The sequence below is a fragment of the Lynx canadensis genome, chromosome B3 (genome assembly GCF_007474595.2).
Source record: "Lynx canadensis isolate LIC74 chromosome B3, mLynCan4.pri.v2, whole genome shotgun sequence".
Lineage (NCBI taxonomy): Eukaryota > Metazoa > Chordata > Mammalia > Carnivora > Felidae > Lynx > Lynx canadensis.
Genome location: NC_044308.2, coordinates 62,661,879 through 62,685,863, shown reverse-complemented (window position 1 = coordinate 62,685,863; position 23,985 = coordinate 62,661,879). Strand labels below are relative to the sequence as shown.

The following is a 23,985-nucleotide window of genomic DNA, read 5'->3' as shown; positions in this document are numbered from 1 at the left end:
CCCTCTTTGGACCAGAAATGTATATGACCTTAATCCTGACTTCCTTCCTGATTGGTGGGTGCTATTGAGACCCAAATCACCACTCAGCCACAGTCCAGTCCAACAAAAACTCATGTTCCCAATAAATCCATACAGTACCTCTGTCAACCTTTTTATTATTTTTTTAATGGTAGATTGTGAGCCAGACTGATAGATCTCATTTTATTTATTATTTTTTTTAATGTTCATTTTTGAGAGAGAGAAGAGAGAGAGACAGAGACAGGGGCAGAGTGCAAGTGGGGGAAGGGCAAAGAGAGAGGGAGACGCAGGATCTGAAGCAGGCTCCAGGCTCCAAGCTGTCAGCACAGAGCCCAATTTGGGGCTCAAACCTGAAAGGGCGGGCCTACGCCGGCCAACTCCATCTTGTTCTGTGTCCCTCACCCTGACCATGCCTCCTCCCCTTGAGTAACCTCCCGCTCACCTGCCTAACAGGACTCGGACCCTTCCCCAGCCAATCGGCTGAGGCCACAGCCATTACCTCACCAACTGCCCCTAGGCCCCAATAAAACCTTTGTCCTTTTGAAACTCGCTCTCTCTCCCCGGTATCTCACCACTGGGTCGGTGCAGGTAGGGGATTGAGTTGGAGCTAGCTCGAATAAAGGCTCTTTTGCTTTTACATCGGACTCGGCTCCCTGGCGGTATTTGGGGATCACGAATTCTGGCCATAATAGAATCCACAAACCATGAGATCATGACCTGAGTTGAAACCAAGAATCGGACGCTTAACGAACAGAGCCACCCAGGCGCCCCTGTCATACCTTTTTAAAAAAAATCTATCTCCCTTCTTCTCTGGTGAAACAAACAGAGTTTAGCTTGAATGTGTTCCATGTTGTACCACAGTTTGTGGGGCTACAAGCAAGACTGAGATCAAAAGAACAAATGCTACACTTCCAAGATGGTTTATAGGAAGCAACAGAAAATAAGAGAGTTGTAGATGCGAACAGGACACCCTGGGGAAAGGAAATGAGAGACTAGGTTAGTACTGGTGTGAGATGAGAGATAAAATGACACAGAGAGGGAATCCCATATATCACCTCTCCCATAATCCAGAAAGTCTTCTTGGATTTAGAGGACTTAGAAATAAAGAGAAACCAAAATTTCCTGTGGGGAACCACCCCTTCGCCTCTCATCTCCCAAGATGAAACACATGATTTGGGCCTGAACAATCAGAATCCTGAATCTACTAGTTCCAGTGACTGCAGGGAAGTGGCTAAAGAGAGAGACTTCTAAGTCTGAACTTGAACCTGGAAGGACAAAGTCCTGTAGCTGGTACTCAATGAAGAATGACAATAAACTAATATAAATAAGAATAGAGGTGAGAAATGGAGAAGGTCCCAGGCCTGATGACGCCACAGGACATGAGTCCCGGATTAAGTGTCATCTGAAGTCTTTTATATATGAGCCAATAAACTTTTTCTGAGTAAGTCAGTTTGAGTCAGATTTCCATTCCAATGCAATCAAGAGTCCTGATGATGCAGAAGAAAGAAGAACTTACATAGTGTGAAAAAAATGGTGGAGAGGCGACAGGCTGGCTCAGTGGGTAAAGGCTGTGACTCTTGATGTCAGGGTTCTAAGTTCAAGCCCCATGTTAGGTGTAGAGATTACTTAAAAATAAAATCTTAAAAAAAAATGTTGGAGAAACCTGAGAACCAAGAGGCAAGGAGTAGTGAACACCTACTCCCAGTTCCCCACTCTAGGAAGGGCCACCTCTCACCACCCCTAAGTTCACAGGAAGAGGACTCCTCTGTACTGGGTTTGTTCAAAAGGTCGCTCCCCTGGCCACAACTGAGCCCACCATATTTTCTTCCTCAGGAAACTGGAACTGGGCCTAAGAGTCCAATGCCAGTGGAGGCTGGTGTCTTGAAGAGTAAAAGAGGCCAAACCTTGGCAGCCAAGGCATAGCTGTATTTTCTGTGTGCGGACTATGCAATAAAGGCAATGCATCACATTACAGATGAGGAAATTTGAAGGTCAGAGAGAGTATGTGACTTTGCCTAAGGCTGCACACTTGGTATAATTTTTACAGAACTGGAGTTCAGCTTTTCTAAATTCAAAGGTTAGGCACGAAACAGCTGGGTCAGAGCTCCCTAAGCTGTGGACATATGAGCAACTTGAGTCGGATAGCAAGGGTGATCACAGCCTGGCCAGCCACCTCAGAAGAGTCCATCCAAGTGCAAGCACTCAAAGATATCTCTTTGCTCAAAACATCAAAGAAATTCTGGTGCTTAAAGTGTCCCTCGCTCGGTTCAGAAACTGGCTTTACAGCGCTCGCAGACAATTTATACCGCCTCTACCTGCGCGGACTGAGCAGCCACAGACTCCCCGGAAACTACAACTCCCATTGTGCATGGCGACTGCGTGGACTAAACCTGGGCTAAACTACAAGCCCCAGAATTCCTTGGGAGAAAGACGCGAGTACGAAAGGACGGAGGGGCGTATTCACGTCGTCCGCGCGGGACCGTTAAATTTGAAACTTGGAGGGTTTGAGGTGGCTGCTTTGCGAAGGAGTCAAGTGCACCCTTTTGTCCTTCTTGTCTCTTCATTATCTCTAAGGGCAGGTTGCAGAAGGAAGCCCAGGCGTTCTGCGGCCCTGAGAAAAGGCTTGCGGCAGGACGAGGGCCTGAACCCGGAATGCAGGATGGCGGCGATGAAGAAGGAAGGGGGTGCTCTGAGGTAGGTACGCGAGAAGGGCTGCCGGGAGCTGGGCCTGCGAGACCCGAGGGTATCTAGTCGGTGTCAGAGGCCCAGATCAAGAGCAGTCAAGGGGAACACGGTCGGGAGAAGAGCGGGCCCGACTGGAGCCTCCTTCCTGCTGGAGTCGCAAGGGGTGGATGTGAAGCCCCGGTAAAACCTCAGTGGGGTGAGGGCACGTGAGAACCCCGCCGCACCCAGCTTCAAAGCTAAGGTGGCTGTGCGACCCCAGTGGTACAAGGAACTTGGAATTTGTAGTGTGGTCTGTGTCTCTCAGCTCAGACCTTTGCTAGCTCTTTGACCTTGGACTTGTCTTAATATGGAAAATGCTGGTGAATTCAAAGTATCCGTGAAATTAACTGCCTCCAACTAAGTGCCCAACAAGTGGTAGGTGCTTCCATGTCAATGGCATGGTCAGAAATCTAAAAAGCCCTTCTTTGCATGCTTGCTACTTTTCCTTATTTAAATATATATCAGTTCTTCCAGGTTGGAATTCTGTATGCGTTTTCGTTATGGGGTCCACAATACTTAGATAAATGCCATATGGAGGGTTCTTTAACTCATGCAACAAATACTTATTGACCACCTACTAAGCGCTAGTATGGCAAATAAACAAAAAAACACAAAAACCCCTGCCCTTGTGAAATTTAAGTTCTGAGGTGGGAGCAACAGACAATAACCAAGATCAATAAACTAAAAGATAGATGGTCAGTCCTAGAAGAACTAAAATGGTGGGGAGTAGGGGGGTTGGTGCAATTTTAGATAGTTTTGAACAGGAGTCTCACTAAGAAAGTCTTATTTGGGTCAAGACTTGAAGGGAACTCAAGAGCTAGTCATGCGTGTATCTGGGGGGAAGTACAGAGATTTGGAGGGTGAGGGTTGGGGGAGGGAGCAGCACCTGGCAAGTGTAGCTGGAGCCAAGTGAGCCAGGAGAGTACAAGGTGAAGGTGACGATGCAGGCATTCTAAGGACTTGGCTTTTACTCAGGTTTGAAAGCCACTGGAAGGTTTTGAGCAGAGGGAAGTCATGATCTGATATGGATTTAAATAGGATTGTGGGCTACAGTGTTGAAAAGACTTAAGGCAGAAAAGGATGAAAGCAGGGAGACCAGTTAAGAGGTTATTTAAATAATCCAGGCAAGAGAAGATGGTAACTTGAGCCAGACTAGAGACAGTGGAGATGAGAGGTTGGTTCCTGGATCTGTTTTGAAGGTAGAGCCAACAGGATTTGCTCACTGACTGGAGGTAGGGTGGTAGTGAGAGGGGCGTTAAGGGTGGCACTGAGATTTTTGGCTTGTGTAACTGGAAAAATGAAAGTGCCATTTATTTGAGATGAAGGAAGACTGTGGGAGGAGCAGGTCTGGGAAGAGACAAGAGCAGGAAGGGATGGGAGCAGTCCCAGCTCAGTTTGGGACATTAGTTGAGATAGTTTAATTGCTATTTCACGATCCAGAGAAGAATTTCAGATGAACTCAGCAAACATTTATTCAGTGCTTACTAGCATCAGATCCTATATTAGACCATGGGGATAGAAAACTAAATGACGTGCTGGGGTGCTTGGATGGCTCAGTCAATTAAGGGTCCAACCTCAGCTCAGGTCACAATCTCAGGTTCGTGAGTTTGAGCCCCACATCCAGCTTTCTGCTCTCAGCACAGAGCCTGCTTCAGATCCTCTGTCCCCCTCTCCCTCCCCTGCTTGCACTCTTTCTCTCTGTCTCAAAATAAATAAACAAACAACAACAAATCAACAAAATGGCACAGCCCTTACATTTATAGGAGTCACACAATATAGTTAAAAAGTTGTGAGTAGTTACAACCTAAATTATTAATCACTCACAGTTTACTTTCTTTAGTTCTCATCTAGATTGAGGTCACACATAACTTTCATTTTATTTTGAGGATTAGTTCCTGTTTCTCAGTTTTAAACTCAGAGATGATGTCCCAGAGCCAGAAGTGGGCTTCTATCTGACAATTGCAGAGCTCTGAAGTTCAGAGCACATACCCCCTATGGTGATTGCCTTCAAAAAACTTGTGGGAATTTCCCCATCAACAGGCTTAACAGAATTGGAGTGGTGGGGACCAGTTGTGATCACTAAATTGTATCTTTGTCCCCTCTCTGGGAAATACATATTCATTCCAGTTTTAGTTTTAAGCCATCAGTTGAAACATGGGGTGTTAGTTCAACAAACTATTTGCTAACTTTAAATGGGATGATGCATTAGTGGTAAGCATAGAACTGCTTTTTATCTACCTTGCCAAATTTATAATTTTTTCCCCTTCTTTTCTTCCTGGCTTAAACTTTACTCTTAGAACTGTCCACAGTATCCTAGTCACATTCTCTTTTCCGTTAGGCAATATTACAGCCATAAACTTGGAAACCAGGTCATAGAAAGGCTCAGAAGCTTAGGAGTATAAGAACACTACTAATGTGCCAGCCCACCATATTCAGCTCAAAGATCATGAATAATCACTTATCTGAAAGCATTTATAATAATCTAGTGATACAATAATGTGTTATTAGTATTGCTTTTGTTTCTCTCTTCACAGTGAAGCCATGTCTTTGGAGGGAGATGAGTGGGAGCTGAGTAAAGAAAATGTCCAACCCTTAAGGCAGGGGCGGATCATGTCTACGCTTCAGGGAGCATTGGCGCAGCAAGAATCTGCCTGTAACACTACTCTTCAGCAACAGAAACGGTGTGTAGAACGGTTTGGGGTGAACCTGTCATCATTCATCCCTAACTGTGGTTAGTAATGTAGGTGTGGATCCATGCAGATTGGCATAAGGAGTACTTTTCAAAGTTGATAGTGTGAGAATCTGTTCTCCACCTGCTTTTTCATCACACAACAGCTATCTAAAGATCTCCCTGAGTGTGATTACAAACAAGAGTATAGGATTTCATTTCATTATGTTATGGAGCAGCCAAACTTTTGTATCAATAGAAGTACATCTTGGGGCGTCTGGGTGGCTCAGTTGGTTAAGCTTCTGACTCTTGGTTTTAGCTAAGGTCATGATCTCGAGGTTCATGAGATTGTGCCCCACTCACTTTGGGCTCTGTGCTGACAGTGTGGAGCCTGCTTGGGATTCTCTGTCTCCCTCCCTGTCTCTGTCTCTCCCCTGTTCTCTCTCTCTCTCAAAATAAATAAATTAACTTAAAAAAAAAAAATACATCTTGAGGCACCTGGGTGGCTCAGTCGATTAAGTGTCAACTCTTGGTTTCGGCTCAGGTCATGATCTCACAGTTCGTGAGTTTGAGTCCTGCATCGGGCTTCATGCTGATAGTGTGGAGCCTGCTTGGGATTCTCTATCTCCCTCTCTCTCTCTGCCTCTCCTCTGCTTGCTGTCTCTGTCTCTCTCAAAAAATATATTAAAAAAGATTTTTTTTAAAATAAAATAAAATGATACATCTTATACAGGGGACAATGAGAAGCAAAGTAAAGCAAGTATCATATTACAGTATTTACCAAAAGTATCATGTCATTCTGGATCCCTAAATAGAATTAACTCTTTAATAATAACCAGTTAGAGAAATCGCTTCCTTGGATTTTGAGTACTCAGAGAGAGGGGATCTGCTATCTTGTATGTATACTCAATCTTTAACTTTCTAGGAAAGTATTTTTGAGAATGTGCCAAAAAAGAAATAGTGACCTCCAAAGAAAAATATAAACCTGAAAGAAATTAAATTTATACTAGAAAGTGTCTCATTGATGATTTAATAAACTCTGAAAAAAGAAAAGCCAAAAAATACTACAGTTGGACAGCACAGGGGTTAGGGGCACCGACTCCCCAAGCGGTAGAAAATCCATTTGTAACTTTCAACTCCCCCAAAATTTATTAAAAGCCTACTGTTGGGGCATCTGGGTGGTTCAGTCAGTTAAGCATCTGACTCTTGATTTTGGCTCAGGTCATGATCTCACTGTTGGTGGAATTGAGCCCCACATCAGGCTCTTCACTATCAGTGCAGAGCCTGCTTGGGATTCTGTCTCTCTCTCACTCTCTGCCCTTCCCCCTCCCCACCCCCAAAATAAATAAGTAAACTTAAAAAAATAAATAAATAAAAGCCTACTGTTGACTGGAAGCTTTACTGATACATAACATAAACAGTTAACACATATTTTGTATATGTATTATATACTATACTACAATAAAGTAAACTACAGAAAAGAATATGTTGTTAAGAAAATCAGAAAGAAGAGAAAATATATTTATAGCACTATATACTATTTACTTGGAAAACATCTCCATATAAATAAACCCACATAGTTCAAACCCATGTGGTTCAAGGGTCAACTGTACTACATTATTCAAATGGACCTATAGAACTTACTTTCCTAAATAAGCTTTTTTCAAAAAAGTGAACTAAAATATCCTTTCCTACCTTGAATCTTTGACAAAAAAATTTCGCCATCATAGTCAAGTTATCATAAATTTGGGGTTATAATGTAATGAATGTCCTCATTCATCTCATTGGATCTTTAAAAGTATCAAAAGACTATGGTGTTGTATTGTTAACTCTTCTTCCTGGTTTCTGTGATATTGTACTAGTGTTTCCACTTCTCGAACCTTCCTTTTTTCTTATTGGCTTCCTATTGCATTTTACCTAAGTCTTTTGTTCATTGCCCTGTGTGTCCTTACATATTCACATTTTCCGGGATTGTTTAACAGCTATTTACATCTCTTATTTGCCTTCTAAATGTCTTTTTATCTACTCGTAACATATAATCACTAATGTATTAAATACTGAATCACTTCTCTTATAAATGATCTTCCTTCTTCTACTCCATTTTGGTTAATGGTACCAAAACTCACTTGAATGATCTTACTCATTGCCCTCTCATCCAAATTATATTTAGTCAGTTTCTCAGGTCTGGGATTTTTTTTTCTTAAAGTATAATTTACATGCTGTGAATGCTCAGATTTTTAAGTGTACCATTTAATCAGTTTTGACATGCACTTCAACCCACAGAACATTATTACCTCTGAAAGTTCTCTCATGTCCATTCCCAATCAGTGTTCTTCCTCTCCCCCATGAAGAAACCAATGATCAGATTTCTGTCATCATAGATGATAGAATAAGCATCATTTGATGCTTATTCTAGAAGCTTATGTAAATGAGGTCATACATTTCTTTCACTCAGCATGTTTTATTAGGCTTTTCCATGTTGCATGTATCAGATTGTTCCTTTTTATTACTGAGTAGTGTTTCATTTGTTTATCCATTTATTAATTGATGGACATTCGATTCTTTACAGTTTTGTGCTTCATGAATAAAGCTACTGGGGACATTCTTGTACAAGGATTTTTGTGGACATAGATTTTCATTTCTCTTACAACTGTTGGGGGGTGCTTGGGCGGCTCAGTCGTTTAAGAGTCCGACTTTGGCTCAGGTCATGATCTCGCAGTTTGTGAGTTCAAGCCCCTCATCAGGCTTGCTACTGTCAGCACAGAGCCTGCTTCGGATCCTCTGTCCCTCTCCCCCCTGCACCCCTGCCCCTTCCCTGCATGCAGCTCTCTCAAAAATAAACATTAAAGGGGCGCCTGGGTGGCGCAGTCGGTTAAGCGTCCAACTTCAGCCAGGTCACGATCTCGCGGTCCGTGAGTTCGAGCCCCGCGTCAGGCTCTGGGCTGATGGCTCAGAGCCTGGAGCCTGTTTCCGATTCTGTGTCTCCCTCTCTCTCTGCCCCTCCCCCGTTCATGCTCTGTCTCTCTCTGTCCCAAAAATAAATAAACGTTGAAAAAAAAATTAAAAAAAAAAATAAAATAAACATTAAAAAAAAAAAGAACAGAACTGAAACTGATGGGTCATATAAATATGTTTAACTTTTGGGGGCACCTGGGTTTCTCAGCTGGTTAAGCATTGGACTTCAGCTTAGGTCATGATCTGGAGGTTCATGGGTTTGAGCCCCACATCAGGCTCTGCGCTGACAGCATGGAGCCTGCTTGGGAGTCTCTCTCTCTCTGTCCCTCCCCCATATGCCTGCACTCTCACTCTCAAAAATAAGCTTAAAAAATAAAATGAATGTATAACTTTTTAAGAAACTGGGAGTTTTCCAAAGAGTTTATAACATTTTACACTTCTGTCAGCTATGTATGAGAGTTTGCCTTCTCCAAATCTACTTCAGTATTTGGTGGTGCCAGTCTTTCATTTTAGCCATTTTGGTGGGTTTGTAATAATATTATGGTTTTACTTGTGATTTCCCTGGTGATTAATGATGGTGAGCACTTTTTCTCATGGTTACTGGCCTTTTTTTTTATTAATAGATCATAGATTTTACTCTTTTTTTCTTTCTTTCTAGAGAGTGCACGCATGACTGGGGGAGAGGGGCAGAGGGAAAGAGAGAGAGATGCTTAAGCTCTACACTGAGCATGGACCCTGACACAGGGGCTCGATCCCACAACACTGGGATCCTGACCCGAATCGAAATTAAGAGTCTGACGCTCAACCAACTGAGCCACCCAGGCACCCCAGTTATTGGCCTTTTAAATCTCTTTTGTGGTGTATTTGTTCAGACATTCTGCCCAGTTTTAAAATTGGATTGCAGGAGACCTTTACCTAGTCTCTGTACAAGACTTTTATCAAATAATGTGTTGCAAACATTTTCTTCCAGTTCATGGTTGCCTGTTTTCTCAGTGGTGTTTTTTGATGAGCAGACATTTTTCATTTTGATTAAGCTTAATGAATTAGTTTTTCTTTTATGGTTAGTGCTTTTTTGTGTCTTTAGATCTTTGCAAAGATCCAAAGTTGCAAAGATACTCTCCTGTTTTCTTCTAGTAGCTTTATTGTTTTACCTTTTATGTTTCAGTCTATGATTCATCTTAAATTTATCCTTGTGTACACTGTAAGGCTGGAAAAGTTCTTTCTGCCCACCCCCCCACCCCCCAATATGGATTTCTAGTTGTTCTGCCTCCATTTGTTGAGGAGATTTTTTTTCTTTTTCCCCACTGAACTGGTTTGGGGCCCTTGTGAAAAAGAAATCATTTGACTGTATGTGTGTGGATATTTCTGGACTGTATTCTCTTCCATTGATCTAATTGCTTATCCTTTCACCAATTACATATTGTCTTGATTAGCTTTATATAGTAAATCTTGACTTAGGGTAGAGTGAGTTCTCCAATGTTTGTTGTTCTTTGTTAAATTTGTTTTGGCTATTTTAGGTCCTTTGCTTTTCCAAACAAATTTTAAAATCTTGTCAGTTTTAAGAACAGAGCCTTGTAAGATTTTAGTTGGATTGCATTGCATCTATAGAGAAATTTGGAGGGTTGCTGATATTTATCAGTAGTGTCTTAGATTTTATTTTTTCACCATTTCAGCAGGTAATCCCGTCATCATGTCATACTTAAATCACCATACTAGCTTCATAATTGTAGTTCCTTATATAAATTCTTTTATTCCTGAAATGTTACTTAATTGATCTTTTTGAAGTCTTTACTTATCATATTTAAGATATTCTCCAATTATTTTTTTTAATGTTTATTTTTATTTTTGAGAAAGAGAGAGTGAGAGTGTGGGAGAGGCAGGGAGAGAGGGAGACACAGAATCCGAAGGAGGCTCCAGGCTCCGAGCTGTCATCACAGAGTTGGACATGGGGCTTGAACCCACAAACCACAAGATCATGACCTGAACTGAGGTCAGATGCTTAACTGACTGAGCCACCCAGGCACCCCAAGATATTCTCCAATTAAGGAGTCAGTAGTAGCTTGAGCAGATGGAACCCAAAGTCTTTATTTTTAATTTTTTTTTTTTTTTAAGGTAATCTGTATGCCTAACAAGGGGCTTGAACTCACAACGTTGAGATAAAGTGTTGCATGCTCTTTCAACTGAGCCAGCCAGGTATCCAAAGTCTTTAAATTTATATTTATTTTAAAAAAAAATTTTTTTTCAACGTTTTTTATTTATTTTGGGATAGAGAGAGACAGAGCATGAACGGGGGAGGGGCAGAGAGAGAGGGAGACACAGAATCAGAAACAGGCTCCAGGCTCCGAGCCATCAGCCCAGAGCCTGACGCGGGGCTCAAACTCACGGACCGGGAGATCGTGACCTGGCTGAAGTCGGACGCTTAACCGACTGCGCCACCCAGGCGCCCCTAAATTTACATTTAAAGCATGCCCTTCTTACTTCTCCAGATATCTCCACTTATTCACAATACTGTCTTATAGCTCAATTTCCTCTTGATAAACTCTCCCACTTTTACAACTTTATTCAATGCTGATTTCTTGGAAAACTCCACTTTTCTTTGAAATTTTATGGTTCCTTCAGAGTCCCACCTTCTGATGCTGCTTCTGTGATACCTCCTTTTGCTTCTCAAAGGCTTTACTTTCCATTCTTGGCAACTGTAATATACTATACCACTTTGTATTGTGGGTTAATTTTTCATTTGTATACTTTGTCTTTTATTTTTAATGTTTGTTTATTTTTGAGAGACAGAGGGAGCGAGTAGGGGAGGGGCAGAGAGAGAGAGGGAGACCGAGAATCTGAAGCAGGCTCCACGCCGTTAGTGCAAAGCCCAACGTGGACCCACGAACCTTGAGATCATGACCTGAGCCAGAGTCGGATGCTCAACCAACCGAGCCACGCAGGCGCCCCTATACTTTGTCTTTCTTATTGGAGTATAAATTCCTTTGTGTCATGAACTATTTTGTAATTCTGACATAACCCTTTATACAGCTATTATTGATGAAACATTTATCTAAAGTGTGGTTTATTACCTAGTACTTCCCTCTGTTCTAACTGGTCAGTGTTAACTTAATCTTAGCCCTGCCTTTCCCAGATCTTTACAAAGTAAAATTTTACGCTTTCTTTGAAGCACTCCCCAAAATACATATTGGTATTATTCTTCTCTGACTGATGTTACCCATGGAATTTTACTTTAAAATTCTTACTTCTATGTTTGTGTGTGTGTGTGTATGTTTAGTTCAATACTACTATACACATATAAAATAATAGCTCTCATTTATTGAGTACTTATTCTGTCTAAGCACTTTATACTAAGAGTAATCAACCTAATAAGATAGATAGTTGCTACAGTAGTCCTGCCTTTTCTGTAGTTGCACTTTTCCTCAGTTTCACTTACTCACTATCAACTGCAGTCCAGAATCCGATGACCCTCCTGACATATTGTCAGAAGTCAGTAGTAGTCTAATGCTACATTACGGTGCCTACATCATTACCCTCACTTCATCTCATGATGTTGGCATTTTATCATCTCACATCCTCACAGGAAGAAGATGAAAGATGAGCATAGTAACAATAAGATATTTTGAGAGAGAAACCACATTCACATAACTCTTATTATAGTATATTGTTGTAATTGTTCTATTTTGTTATTGTTGTTGTTAATCCCTTACGATGCCTAATTTATAAATTGAACTTATTCATAGGTATGTGTGTACAGGAATGAAACAAAATATATGTAGGTTTTGAAAGTATCCTGGATTTCAGGCATCCATTGGGTATCTTGGAAAGTATCCCCCTACACAGAAAGGAGGGGGTTTCTGTATTATTATCCCCATTTTACAGATGAAGAGACTGAAAATAGAATTTAAACAGCTTGTTTATTGTCACTCTGCTAGTGATGAGTGGAGCTGCATTTGAACCTGGGGAGTCTTGTTCCAGAGCTTTACTGCTGTGTAATTCTGTTTTTTGATATGTTGTCTTAGAATTTGTTTATCTAATTTCTACATGTTTTGTCCCTCCTGTTTTGTTATCTGGCAGAATCTTGATGATTTCTATTTTTCTTTCAATTTAACAAAGCCTCAAACTCCAGTGCAGTTATTTGAATTGATATTAAACACTTAAAAAAATTAATAAAAATGGAGGTGTGACGTATTTATTTGGCTGTTCTCGCTATTGCTTATGCTAACATTTTCTGTTTAAATTTCAGGGCATTTGAATCTGAAATTCGATTTTACACTGGAAATGATCCTCTGGATGTTTGGGATAGGTGGGTCTTTTTTATTTAACAAGGGCAATAGAAACTTAACAAATGAGTCCTTATGACCATACTTCTCAAATTAGGGTATACAGAAGTATGTCAGAGTACAAAGTGGTGTCTTGGGGACATGGAAAGACAGAATAATCATACTGTTTCTTCTTGAGGTATTCAGGACTGAAGAAATTTCAACTTTGTGGCAGGCAGCTGAGAGCTACACCCTTTTTCTCCCCATCCTCTTTATTTCCCAGAGGTATATGTTAGCAATATGTGGTAAAGCTTGAGGGATATAGATTTAGGACATGACATTGAGGACCTCTAAATAAACATACTTCCAATATATTAGATATTTCTGCCTAAGAAAGTCAAGAATGGGTCTTGGTGCCAGAACGAAAGTACACATTAAACTTTAAAATTATTTTTTTCCTTTCCATTCAGGTATATTAACTGGACAGAGCAGAACTATCCTCAGGGGGGGAAAGAGAGTAATATGTCAACATTATTAGAAAGAGCTGTTGAAGCACTACAAGGAGAAAAACGGTACTATAATGATCCTCGATTTCTTAGTCTCTGGCTCAAATTGGTAAGTCGTTCCTCAAGTGCCATCTGAGTTTAAAATATTAAACCAAGAGGGGCTCCTGGGTGGCTTAGTCAGTTAAGCAGCCGACTTCAGCTCAGGTCATGATCCTGCAGTTTGTGGGTTTGAGCCCCGCGTCAGGCTCTGTGCTGACAGCTCAGAGCCTGGAGCCTGCTTCAGATTCTGTGCCTCCCTCTCTCTCTCTGCCCCGCCCCCATTCACACTCTGTCTCTCTCTGTCTCTCAAAAATGAATAAATATTAAAGGAAATTTTAAAAAATAAAATATTAAACCAAGAGATTTTTTTCTAGAGCTGTCTGGTACACACCAGAAAATGGCAACACTTGAGCCATTTAATAGATACTAAACATTTAGTAAAATACTCAATGTTTGTTAACTTGGCTCTATTTAAAGATAGATTTTAATGTAAGGGTTTTTTACCCCTTTAAAAGTGATCATAGGGCCATGCAACTGTGCTGGGGCGGAGGGTGTGTGGGAGCCAACACATGGCAGTAGCATGATTGTTTGGGAACAAGTTTTTGTAGGTGATTCTGGTATTCCTGTGTCTCCTTTTTGAGAATCATTACCATAAAAAGGTAAATGTTTTTTATGTAGTATATTGCTACATCCAAAAATATCTGCCTGACCACTTTGTACTGTCTCATTTGACATGTAGTTCTTTTATCTAGAAAATTTTTTTATGAAAACATCTTCAAATAAAATAATGATGTGGGTTTCCTAGGTATTTACTTCATTGATTTTATCCTAAAAGAGATTAGAATAAGTGATAAATATTTAGACTAGAATGTTAGATAATAGATAACTAGATAATGGATAATTAGATACTTATAAAAATAAATTATTAAAAATTAAAAATAGGGAAAAAATTAATATAAATAAATAAATAAATAAATAAATAAAAATAGGGGGCCACCTGGGTGGCTCAGTCAGTTGAGCATCTGACTCTTGATTTTGGCTCAGGTCATGATCTTGTGGTTTGTGGGTTCGAGCCCCACATGGGGCTCTGCATTGATAGCATGGGGCCTGCTTGGGATTCTCTCTCCCTGTCTCTCTGCCCCTCCTCTTCTTGTACATGGACTCTCTCAAAATAAATAAATAAACTTAAATAAATAAAAATAAAAAATAGGCGTGGCTCAGTCAGTTGAGCATCTGACTCTTGATTTCAGCTCAGGTCATGATCCTAGGGTCATGGGAACGAGCCTCACGTCAGGCTTCATGCTGAGCATGAAGTCTGCTTAAGATTCTCTCTCTCTCTCTCTCTCTCTCTCTCTCTCTCTCTTTCTCTTTCTTTCTCTCTCTCTGTTCCCCTCTCCCACTTGTGCATTCTCTCTACAAAAAATAATAATAATAAAAATCTATAAAAATAGATAATTCTATAACACTAAATAATTCAAAATAATAGAATATTTACAACAAGCATTATAATATAAAACACTGACATTTAAAATTGATAAAATTTCTGGCTAAAACATATCTCTTGAGAGCTTATCTTAAACTTCATATAGGGACTCCTAAGTGGCTCAGTAGGTTAAGCATCCTCCACTTGTGCTCTATCTCTCTCTCTCTCTCAAAAATAAATAAACATTAAAAAAAAAAATGTTCAGGGGCACCTGGGTGTCTCAGCTGGTTAAGCATCCGACTTCAGCTCAGGTCATGACCTGCTGTTCCCAAGTTCAAGCCCTGCACTGGGCTCTGTGCTGACAGCTCAGAGCCTGGAGCCTGTTTCAGATTCTGTGTCTTCCTCTCTCCTCTCTGCCACTCCCCACTTGCGCTCTCTCTCTTCCTCTCAAAAATAAACACTAAAAAGAAATTTTAAAAAAACCTTCAAATATTACTAATAAAGGAAATTAGGTAAATCCTGAAGGCATACTCTATCTTGGTTTCCATAGGACATTTGACATATTTTGGCGTCATTATTGACAAGTTGGAGAAATTATCTTAGAAATATCAGTGATAGGAATTTATGACAAAGGATGATATCCAAAGAATGCTAAACAGATTTGTTAGCATGGGGACTATGGTCCCTGGTAGCATGCTGATGGATTTTGTTTTTCATTCTATCCTATATAATACTCTTAACTTATATAATGTTCTTATGTGTGATTTATTAAAGGTTTGGACTAGATAAATCTCTAAAGTAACTCTTAATCCTAGGATTCTATGATTATATTTACTTGGAACTATTAAAAGTAACAATTGGAATAATTTTTATGTTCGTAAATGCTAACCTGGTGCTGGTACTAAAGAGTAATGGCATTGTCATAACATAAACAGCATAGTCTAGACCAGTGCTACTGAAAGAATGGTCCGTGGAGTGTTCAAGATAAAAGTTCCGAATAAGCATTTAGAGGTTTGGTTAACAAATTTGACATTACCACAACATCCAAACACATCATCATTTTTCTAGTGACTTCTATTTCTATTGTAATTTTTAAAAATACCAGTCAACAATGGAATGGAAACTTTAAACACACACACACCGAAACTGGCCCCTTTACCACAGGCAGTCTAGTCTGAGAAGTACTGGTCTAGACACCCCTCATATTCAAATGATCAGCAATAATTGGAACATAGTAGATAGTTAGCAAGCATATTAATCTATTTTGCTGTTTTTATTTTTTCCCTTATGGTCAAGAGGAGTAACAGTTAGGTTCTTCACTCTTCTCCTTTCTTTTGCTTTGCAGAAAACTTTCTCCACTCCAAGAGTTATTTTTATAAGGAATGACTACAATCTAGCTAAGGAAAAATTTGTTCTTAGAAAATATCCAGGATTTTGAGTTAAAAGTATAAAATTGTTTTAGTTGGCTTGTTAGGGGTTACCAAAAAGATTTATTTAACTTTTGGATATATTAATCTAACCATGTGGTCCTTTTATTTCTGTTATTTCTTAAGTGATCTCATTCAGCACTCTGGAATAACCTGATCTTTATTGGCTGTTTTATGCTGAACCAGAGCTATTCAGAAAGCCATTAACAAGTGCAGTCAATGTTAACCTTTATTTATGTAGTAACAGATATCAAGGACCAGATCTGATACTGATAACATATTCAGAATTATAACTTTGCTTGAATCACCATCACATATGGGAAAACATCACTAATTGGGATAAGCAGAGAACTCCATTTACTGACTTACTACAAAACTAAACTATAAAATATTAATTGTTTTTGTCAAAGATATAAGTGGAGCATTTCATTTATTCAACCTTTTTCTACCAGACCCTGGTTAGGAACTGGAGATATAGTGGATAGCAATGTTTTGTGCCTTTGTGGAGCCTACTTTATGGGAAAGACAGATGTTAAGCATTTAATTGTCACAAAAGAGAAAGAGAGAACTATCGAGTTGTGTAGAAGGGAATACATAGAATGAGGACTTAACCTAGGCCAGACAATCAGGAGAGATGAGAGAAACTATATTTAGTAAATAAACAGGAGAAAATGTTAGCCTCCTTAGCAGTATAAGAATTCCTAATTAGAACACTGAAATGCCATTTTTATATGAAATTAGAAACTTAAAATAGGTATTTTCTGTGAAATTAGTATTTGGGAATAATTACTAGCATTTTAAATTTGTATAACCCTTTTAGAAAGCAATTTGTTACTTTTTAACATAGTTCTACTTCTAGAAATTTATCTTAAGGGAATAATATAAAACATGAAAGGTGGTGTGCATGAAGATATTTGTTACAGGGGCGCCCAGTGGGTGTGGGGGCTCAGTCAGTTAAGCCTCTGACTCTTAATTTCAGCTCAGGTCATTGTCTCATGGTTTGTTGGTTCAGGCCCCACATCAGGCTCTGTGCTGGCAGTGCAGAGCCTGCTTGGGATTCTCTCTCTCCTTCTCTCTCTCTGCCCTTCTCCCAATTGCATATGCTCTGCTCTCGCTCTCTCTCTCTCTTTTTCTCTCTCTCTCACTCTCTCTGTCTCTCAAATAGACTTAAAAGAAAATATTTTAAAAAAAGATATTTGTCATAGAATTATTTTCTATCTGGGTAAAGTAGAAGCTGTATATCCAAAAAATAGGGGAATGGTTAAATGATGGAAGATTACTAGATAGAACATTATTCATCCATCTGAAAGTGATAAAGAGTAAGCAGAAGCATGGGAAAATGAACCCTGAACTGCTAAGTGGAATTAAAATTTCCTTATGATTAAAACTTTATAAATGATAGGGGCGCCTGGGTGGCGCAGTCGGTTAAGCGTCCGACTTCAGCCAGGTCACGATCTCGCGGTCCGGGAGTTCGAGCCCCGCGTCGGGCTCTGGGCTGATGGCTCGGAGCCTGGAGCCTGTTTCCGGTTCTGTGTCTCCCTCTCTCTCTGCCCCTCCCCCGTTCATGCTCTGTCTCTCTCTGTCCCAAAAATAAATAAACGTTGAAAAAAAAAAAATTTTTAAAAAAAAAAATAAAAAAAAAAACTTTATAAATGATAAAAATCCTTTTATGCTATTTAAAATGATATATGTTCCTTTTTTTTCCTTAAGGGAAAAAAAGACTGAAGAAAATATGTCAAACTGTTAATGGTACAGGATTTTTATTGACATGTTCCCCCACCTTCTTACTACTAGAATTGTCTACATTATAGCTGGTCTTAAAAGATGGCTTGTAAAATGCAGATTTGACCATATCATTCCTTTGCTTATAGTTCTCCCACCGGAACACACATGCATTGGGTATCAGGTAAATTTAAAATCGATTAGCTTGACATTTAAGACCTGTCACACCTTTTTTTCCCAAACTCCTGTCTTGTCTGATCCCCACAAACTTTTAGTCTTCTCTGTCTTTGCTTATACTATTTTCTCTGTCTGGAATGCCTTTCCATTGCCATTTTCTACCAGATATAAGTCTATTCCTCCTTTTTTTTTTTTTTTTTTCTGATTTTGCAACTGTGGAATCTTTATTTTTTATTTTTTTTTTTATATATGAAATTTATTGACAAATTGGTTTCCATACAACACCCAGTGCTCATCCCAAAAGGTGCCCTCCTCAATACCCATCAAGTCTATTCCTCCTTGAGGGCCACACTCAAATGTCATACCTTCTTAAGTCTTCTCATCCTTTTTTCTTACAAATTAATCTCTTCTGTCTACTTTTTAGGTCTTCCCAGTATAGCCCTTATAACGTTATAACAAATACATATTTTTTCAATGCAGAAACTACATATAGTAATGCCAGTGATTTTTTTAGCACATAATAGACAGTAAATGAATAGAAATTGGTTAACTAGTAATGCTTTTAATTTGTTACAGGGGCATTTATGCATTGAGCCTCTGGATATGTACAGTTACTTACACAACCAAGGGATTGGTGTTTCACTTGCTCAGTTCTATATCTCATGGGCCGAAGAATATGAAGCTAGAGAAAACTTTAAGAAAGCAGATAAGATATTTCAGGAAGGGATTCAACAGAAGGCTGAGCCACTGGAACGACTGCAGTCACAGCACCGGTAAACTTCTCTGGAGCTTGTCTTTACTCTTTAAAACTAATAAATATAAATAGTTGTTTTTGCATCTGAATAAAATGCTCCCCATGGCAAGTTTACTTAGTTACTATTTAATTTTTTAAAAGATCTATTTAAATATTTTTTGTTTAACATATAGTAAAATTTGTTTGGTGTATAGTTTTCACAATTGAATAGGGACATGTAACCATTACTGTGACCAAAATATCCAATAGTTCCATTGCTCCATAGAATTTCTTTATGCTCTCCCTTTGTAGTTCCACACTTAGGCTCACTCCCAATCCCTGGTAACCACTGATCTGTTTTCCAGCCCAGTAGTTTTGCCTTTTCCGTGATATCATATACATTGCATCATATAGTATGTGTGGCGTTTTGAGTGTGTCTGCTTTCATTTAGCATAATGCATTTCAGTTATTAAATTGGTTCTACTTTAAAGATGGATTTTATATGTATAGTCTGAATACCAGTCTTTTGTTAGATATGTGACTTGTAAATCTTTTCTCCCAAATTAACTGTTGACTATGTTTTTTCTTAACGGTGTTTTATAGAACAAAAGTTTTTAATTTCGGAGAATTCTAAAATCAATTATTTAAAAGAAAAGAAAAGAAATTATTTTTTTGTATGGATCATGCTCTTGGTATGTCTGAGAGCTCTGTTTAGCAAAAAGTTGCAAAGATTTTCTCCTAAGTTTTCATCTTGAAGTTTAAAAAAAAATTTTTTTTATTTGAATATAGTTGATACACAATGTTACATTAGTTTCAGGTGTATAACATAGGACAAATTTATACCTTATGCTGTGCTCACTGCAAGTATAGTTACCGTAGCTCTCCATACAAAGCCATTATAATAGTATTGACTGTATTTCTTATGCTGTACCTTTTATTCCCATGACTTATTCATTACATAACTGGAAGCCTGTGTCTCCCTCTCACCCATTTCCCCCTTTCCCCCAACTGGCAGCCATCAGTTTGTTCTCCTCTGGCAGCCATCAGTTTGTTCTCTGTATTTATAGGTCTGATTCTGCTATTTGTTTGATCTTTTTTTTTTCTTTTAGATTCCACATGAGTGGAATCATACGGTATTTCTCTTTCTCAGTCTGACTTAGATCACTTAGCATAATAGGCTGTAGGTCCATCCATGTTGTATCAGTGGCACCATCATGCTTTTTTATGGCTTTGCAATCCATTATATATATATATATATATATATATATATATATATATATATATATATATACCTTCCTTATCTATTTGTCTATCAATAGACATTTAGGTTGCCTTCTATTTCTTGGCTATTGTAAATAATGCTGCAATAAACATAGGTGTGCATATATCCTTTCGAATTAATATTTTCATTTCCTTTGGGTAAATAAACACCCAGAAGTGAAATTATTGGACTGTATGGCATTTTTGTGGCTAATTTTTTGAGGAACCTCCATACTGTTTTCCACAGTGGCTATACTTATTTACATTCCCACCAACAGTGTGGGAGGGTTCCTTTTTCTCCACATTGTCATCAACACTTTTATTTCTTGTCTTTTTGAATTTAGCCATTCTGACAAGTGTCAGGTGATATCTCATTGTGGTTTTGATTTGCATTTTTCTTTTTTTTTTTTTTTTTTTGTCTATTTATTTTTGAGAGACAGAGCATGAGCGGAGGAAGGGCAGAGAGAGAGAGACAGAGACATAGACAGAGTCTGAAGCAGGTTCGTGGCTCGAACTCACGAACCGTGAGATCATGCCCTTAGCCGAAGTCAGACGCTTAACCAACTGAGCCACCCAGGCGCCCCTGATTTGCATTTTTTCTGATGCTGAGTGATGTTGACTGTCTTTCCATGTGTCTGTTGGCCATCTATATATCTTTGGAAAAATGTCTATTCAGGTCCTATGCCCATTTTAAAATCAGAATGTTTGTTTTTTTGGTATTGAGTTCTATAAATTTTTGTATATATTTTGGATATTAACCCTTTATTGGAGATGTCATTTGCAAATATCTTCTCCCATTCAATAGGTTGCCTTTTTGTTTTTTGATGGTTTCCTTTGCTGTGCAAAAGCTTTTTATTTTGATGTAGTCCCATAGTTTATTTTCATCTTGAAATTCTTATAGTTTTACTTTTTACATACAGATCTCTGATCCATTTTGAGTTAATTTTTGTATAAGGTATTGATCAAGATTCTTTTTTTGCATATGAACCTCCATTTGTTCTTGTGCCCCTTGTTGAAAAGACTTTCTCCATTGAATTGACTTTACACCTGTGTCGTAATCATATTTGAGGGGTGCCTGGGTGGCTCAGCCGGTTAAATGTTCCACTTTGGCTAGGGTCATGATTTCACTGTTTGTGGAATGGAGCCCTACAGAGCGCTCTGTGCTGGCAGTGCAGAGCCTGCTTGCGATTCTCTCTTTCCCTCTGCCCCTTCCCTGCTTGTGCTTGTGCTCCAGTGTGCATGCATGTGCGCGCTCTCTCTCAAGTAAACATTTAAAAAACTTATATTTGACATTAAAAAATTATGTTTGTGCAGTTATTTCCGTTTCTCTATTTTGTTCTTTTGATTTATGTATTCATTAGTGTATATCACAGTATCTAGATTACTGTAGTTTTATTTGTAAGTCTAGAAATCAAATAACAGGAGACCTCCAACTTTGTTCTTCTTTTAGCTTCTTTTTTTTTTTTTTAATTTTTTTTTTCAACGTTTATTTATTTTTGGGACAGAGAGAGACAGAGCATGAACGGGGGAGGGGCAGAGAGAGAGGGAGACACAGAATCGGAAACAGGCTCCAGGCTCTGAGCCATCAGCCCAGAGCCTGACGCGGAGCTCGAACCCACAGACCGCGAGATCGTGACCTGGCTGAAGTTGGACGCTTAACCGACTGCGCCACCCAGGCGCCCCATTTTTAGCTTCTTTTTAACTAGAGTTCCTAGGGGCGCCTGGGTGGCTCAGTCGGTTGAGCATAGGACTTTGGCTCAGGTCATGATCCCATGGTTTGTGAATTCGAGCCCTGTGTCGGGCTCTGTGCTGACAGCTCAGGGCCTGGAGACTGCTTTGGATTCTGTGTCTCGCTCTCTCTCTGCCCCTCCCCTGCTTATGCTCTCTCTCTCTCTCTCTCAAAAATAAATAAACATTAAAAAAAAATTTTTTTTAAATAAATAAATAACTAGAGTTCCTTTGACTTTCTGTACAAATTTTAGAATCCGCTTTCTGGGATTTTGATTAGCATTGAGCATGAATTTGGTATAGTTCTCCTTTTATTTAGATCTTTGATTTCTTTGAGTAAGCTTTGAAAGTGTTTTGGGGGGGAGGGGCAGAGAGCAGTGCAGAGCCTTATGTGGGGGGCTCAAACTCTCAAATGGATTGTGACCTGAGCTGAAGTGGCATGCTTAACTGACTGAGCCACCCAGGCACCCCATGGTAGTATTTGTGTTTGAGGAATTGGTTCGTTTCATCTATGAGTTTATGAGCATAGAGTTGTTTATAGTATTCCTTTATTTTCTTTTTAATGCCTGTAGGTTATGTAGTGACCTCCCCTCTTTCATTCTTGATATTGGTAATTGTGTCTTCTCCTTTTTCTCCTAGTCTGGCTAGAAGTTTATCGATTTTATTGATCTTTTTAGAGAACCAGCTTTGGTTTTATTGCTTTTTCTCAATTAGCTTTCTCTTCTTATTTTTATTCATTTCTCCTCTTTATTATTTCCTTCTTTGTGCTTTCTTTGAGTTTAACTTGCTCTTTTTCTAGTATAAGGTGACAAGTTAGATCAACTGATCTAGATCTTTCTTTTCTAATATAAAAAATTTCTTTTCAAGCACTGCTTTAGCTATCCCCCACAAATTTTGATACAATACTGTATTTTTATTTTCACTCAGCTCAAAAATTTCTGATTTCCCTTATGTTGTCCCTTTGACCTGTGGGTTATTTAAAAGTATATAAATTTAATTAAGAAATATTCAGAGATTTTTCAGATGTCTCTCTGTTACTGATTTCTAGTTTAATTCCATTATGGTTAGAGAACATAATTTGTATGTTTTCAGTTTTTTTTAATTTATTAAGTTTTGTCGTATGGCCCAGAATATGGTCTGTCATTGGTGAATATTCCATGGACACTTGAAAAATATGTGTTTTGTGCTGTTTGGCAATGTAATGTTTTTTAAATGTTATTTAGGTCTGTTGTGGTCTTCTGTTTCCTTGCTGATTTTCTACTTATTCTGTCAGTTATTCGGAGAAGAATTTTGAATTCCCTTTTATTGTGAATTTGTCTCTTCTTTAAGTCCCATTTTTTTGCTTTATATATTTTGAAGTTCTGAAGGATACATATTTAGAATTGATCCCTTTATCATGATATAATAACTACAGTATCTTTATCCTTGGTTATATACACTTTGAAGTCTTCTTGGTCTGCTATTAATATAGCTACTCTGGCTTTCTTTGTTTATATGATATATCATTTCTCTTTCTTTTCTTTTTTTTTTTTAACAGTTTTAGACTTGTGTGACCATCACCACAATCTAATTTTAGAACATTTTTAACACCCCAACATGAACCCCATACTCATTTGCAGTCACTCCCTATTCCCTCTCACCCACTTCCAGGCAACCATTTACCTGCTTTCTGTCTCTAGGTTTGCCTATTCTAGGCATTGCACATAATGGAATCCTGCATTATGTAGTCTTTTGTGACTGGCTTCTTTCACTTAGCCTAATCTTTTGAAGGTTCATCCCAGTATATTCATCATTGATGAACATAGTTGTATTATATATTAATATTTTATTCCTTTTTATTGCTCAGTAATATGTCATTCTGTGGATAGACCAGATTTTGTTTACCCATTCATTCATTAATGAGCATTTAGATAGTTTCCATTTTTTGGCTTTTGTGAAATACTGCTGCAAACATTCATGATACAGGCTTTTGTATGGATTTTCTTTAATTTTTATCTTATCTATGTCTTTCTATTTAAAGTGGGTTTCTTATACACAGCAAGTAGTTGAGTCTTGTTTCTCAGCTCTCACAGTGTCTGTTTTTAAATGGTGTGTTTAGAACATTTACTTCAATTATTAATTTTGTTGGATTTAGATCTATTATTTTATTATTTGTTTCCAATTTGTTCTCTTTTATTCCTTCCTCTATTGCCCATTTCCTGCCTTCTTTTGGATTGTCTGAATATTTTTTAATATTTCATTTTAATTTATTTTATTGGCTTTTTTGTCTGTTACTATTTTTTTAGTGGTTGCTCCAGGGTATATTATAAACATGCGTAACCTCTAATAGTCTGCTCAGAGGTTATA

The 23,985-nt window shown here is 38.6% G+C and overlaps 1 protein-coding gene across 1 annotated transcript in view; it reads left to right on the top strand.

Moving 5' to 3' along the window:
* Window positions 1-2,449: 2,449 nt before the first annotated feature.
* The window catches only part of BUB1B (BUB1 mitotic checkpoint serine/threonine kinase B), a 51,916-nt gene continuing 30,380 nt past the window's right edge, over window positions 2,450-23,985 (top strand). The window contains exons 1-5 of the mRNA XM_030318511.2: window positions 2,450-2,712; window positions 5,277-5,423; window positions 12,609-12,668; window positions 13,095-13,239; window positions 18,495-18,691. Of these exons, the coding sequence (XP_030174371.1) occupies window positions 2,678-2,712; window positions 5,277-5,423; window positions 12,609-12,668; window positions 13,095-13,239; window positions 18,495-18,691 (584 nt within the window). The 5' untranslated portion in view covers window positions 2,450-2,677. The remainder of the gene's footprint in view (window positions 2,713-5,276; window positions 5,424-12,608; window positions 12,669-13,094; window positions 13,240-18,494; window positions 18,692-23,985) is intronic.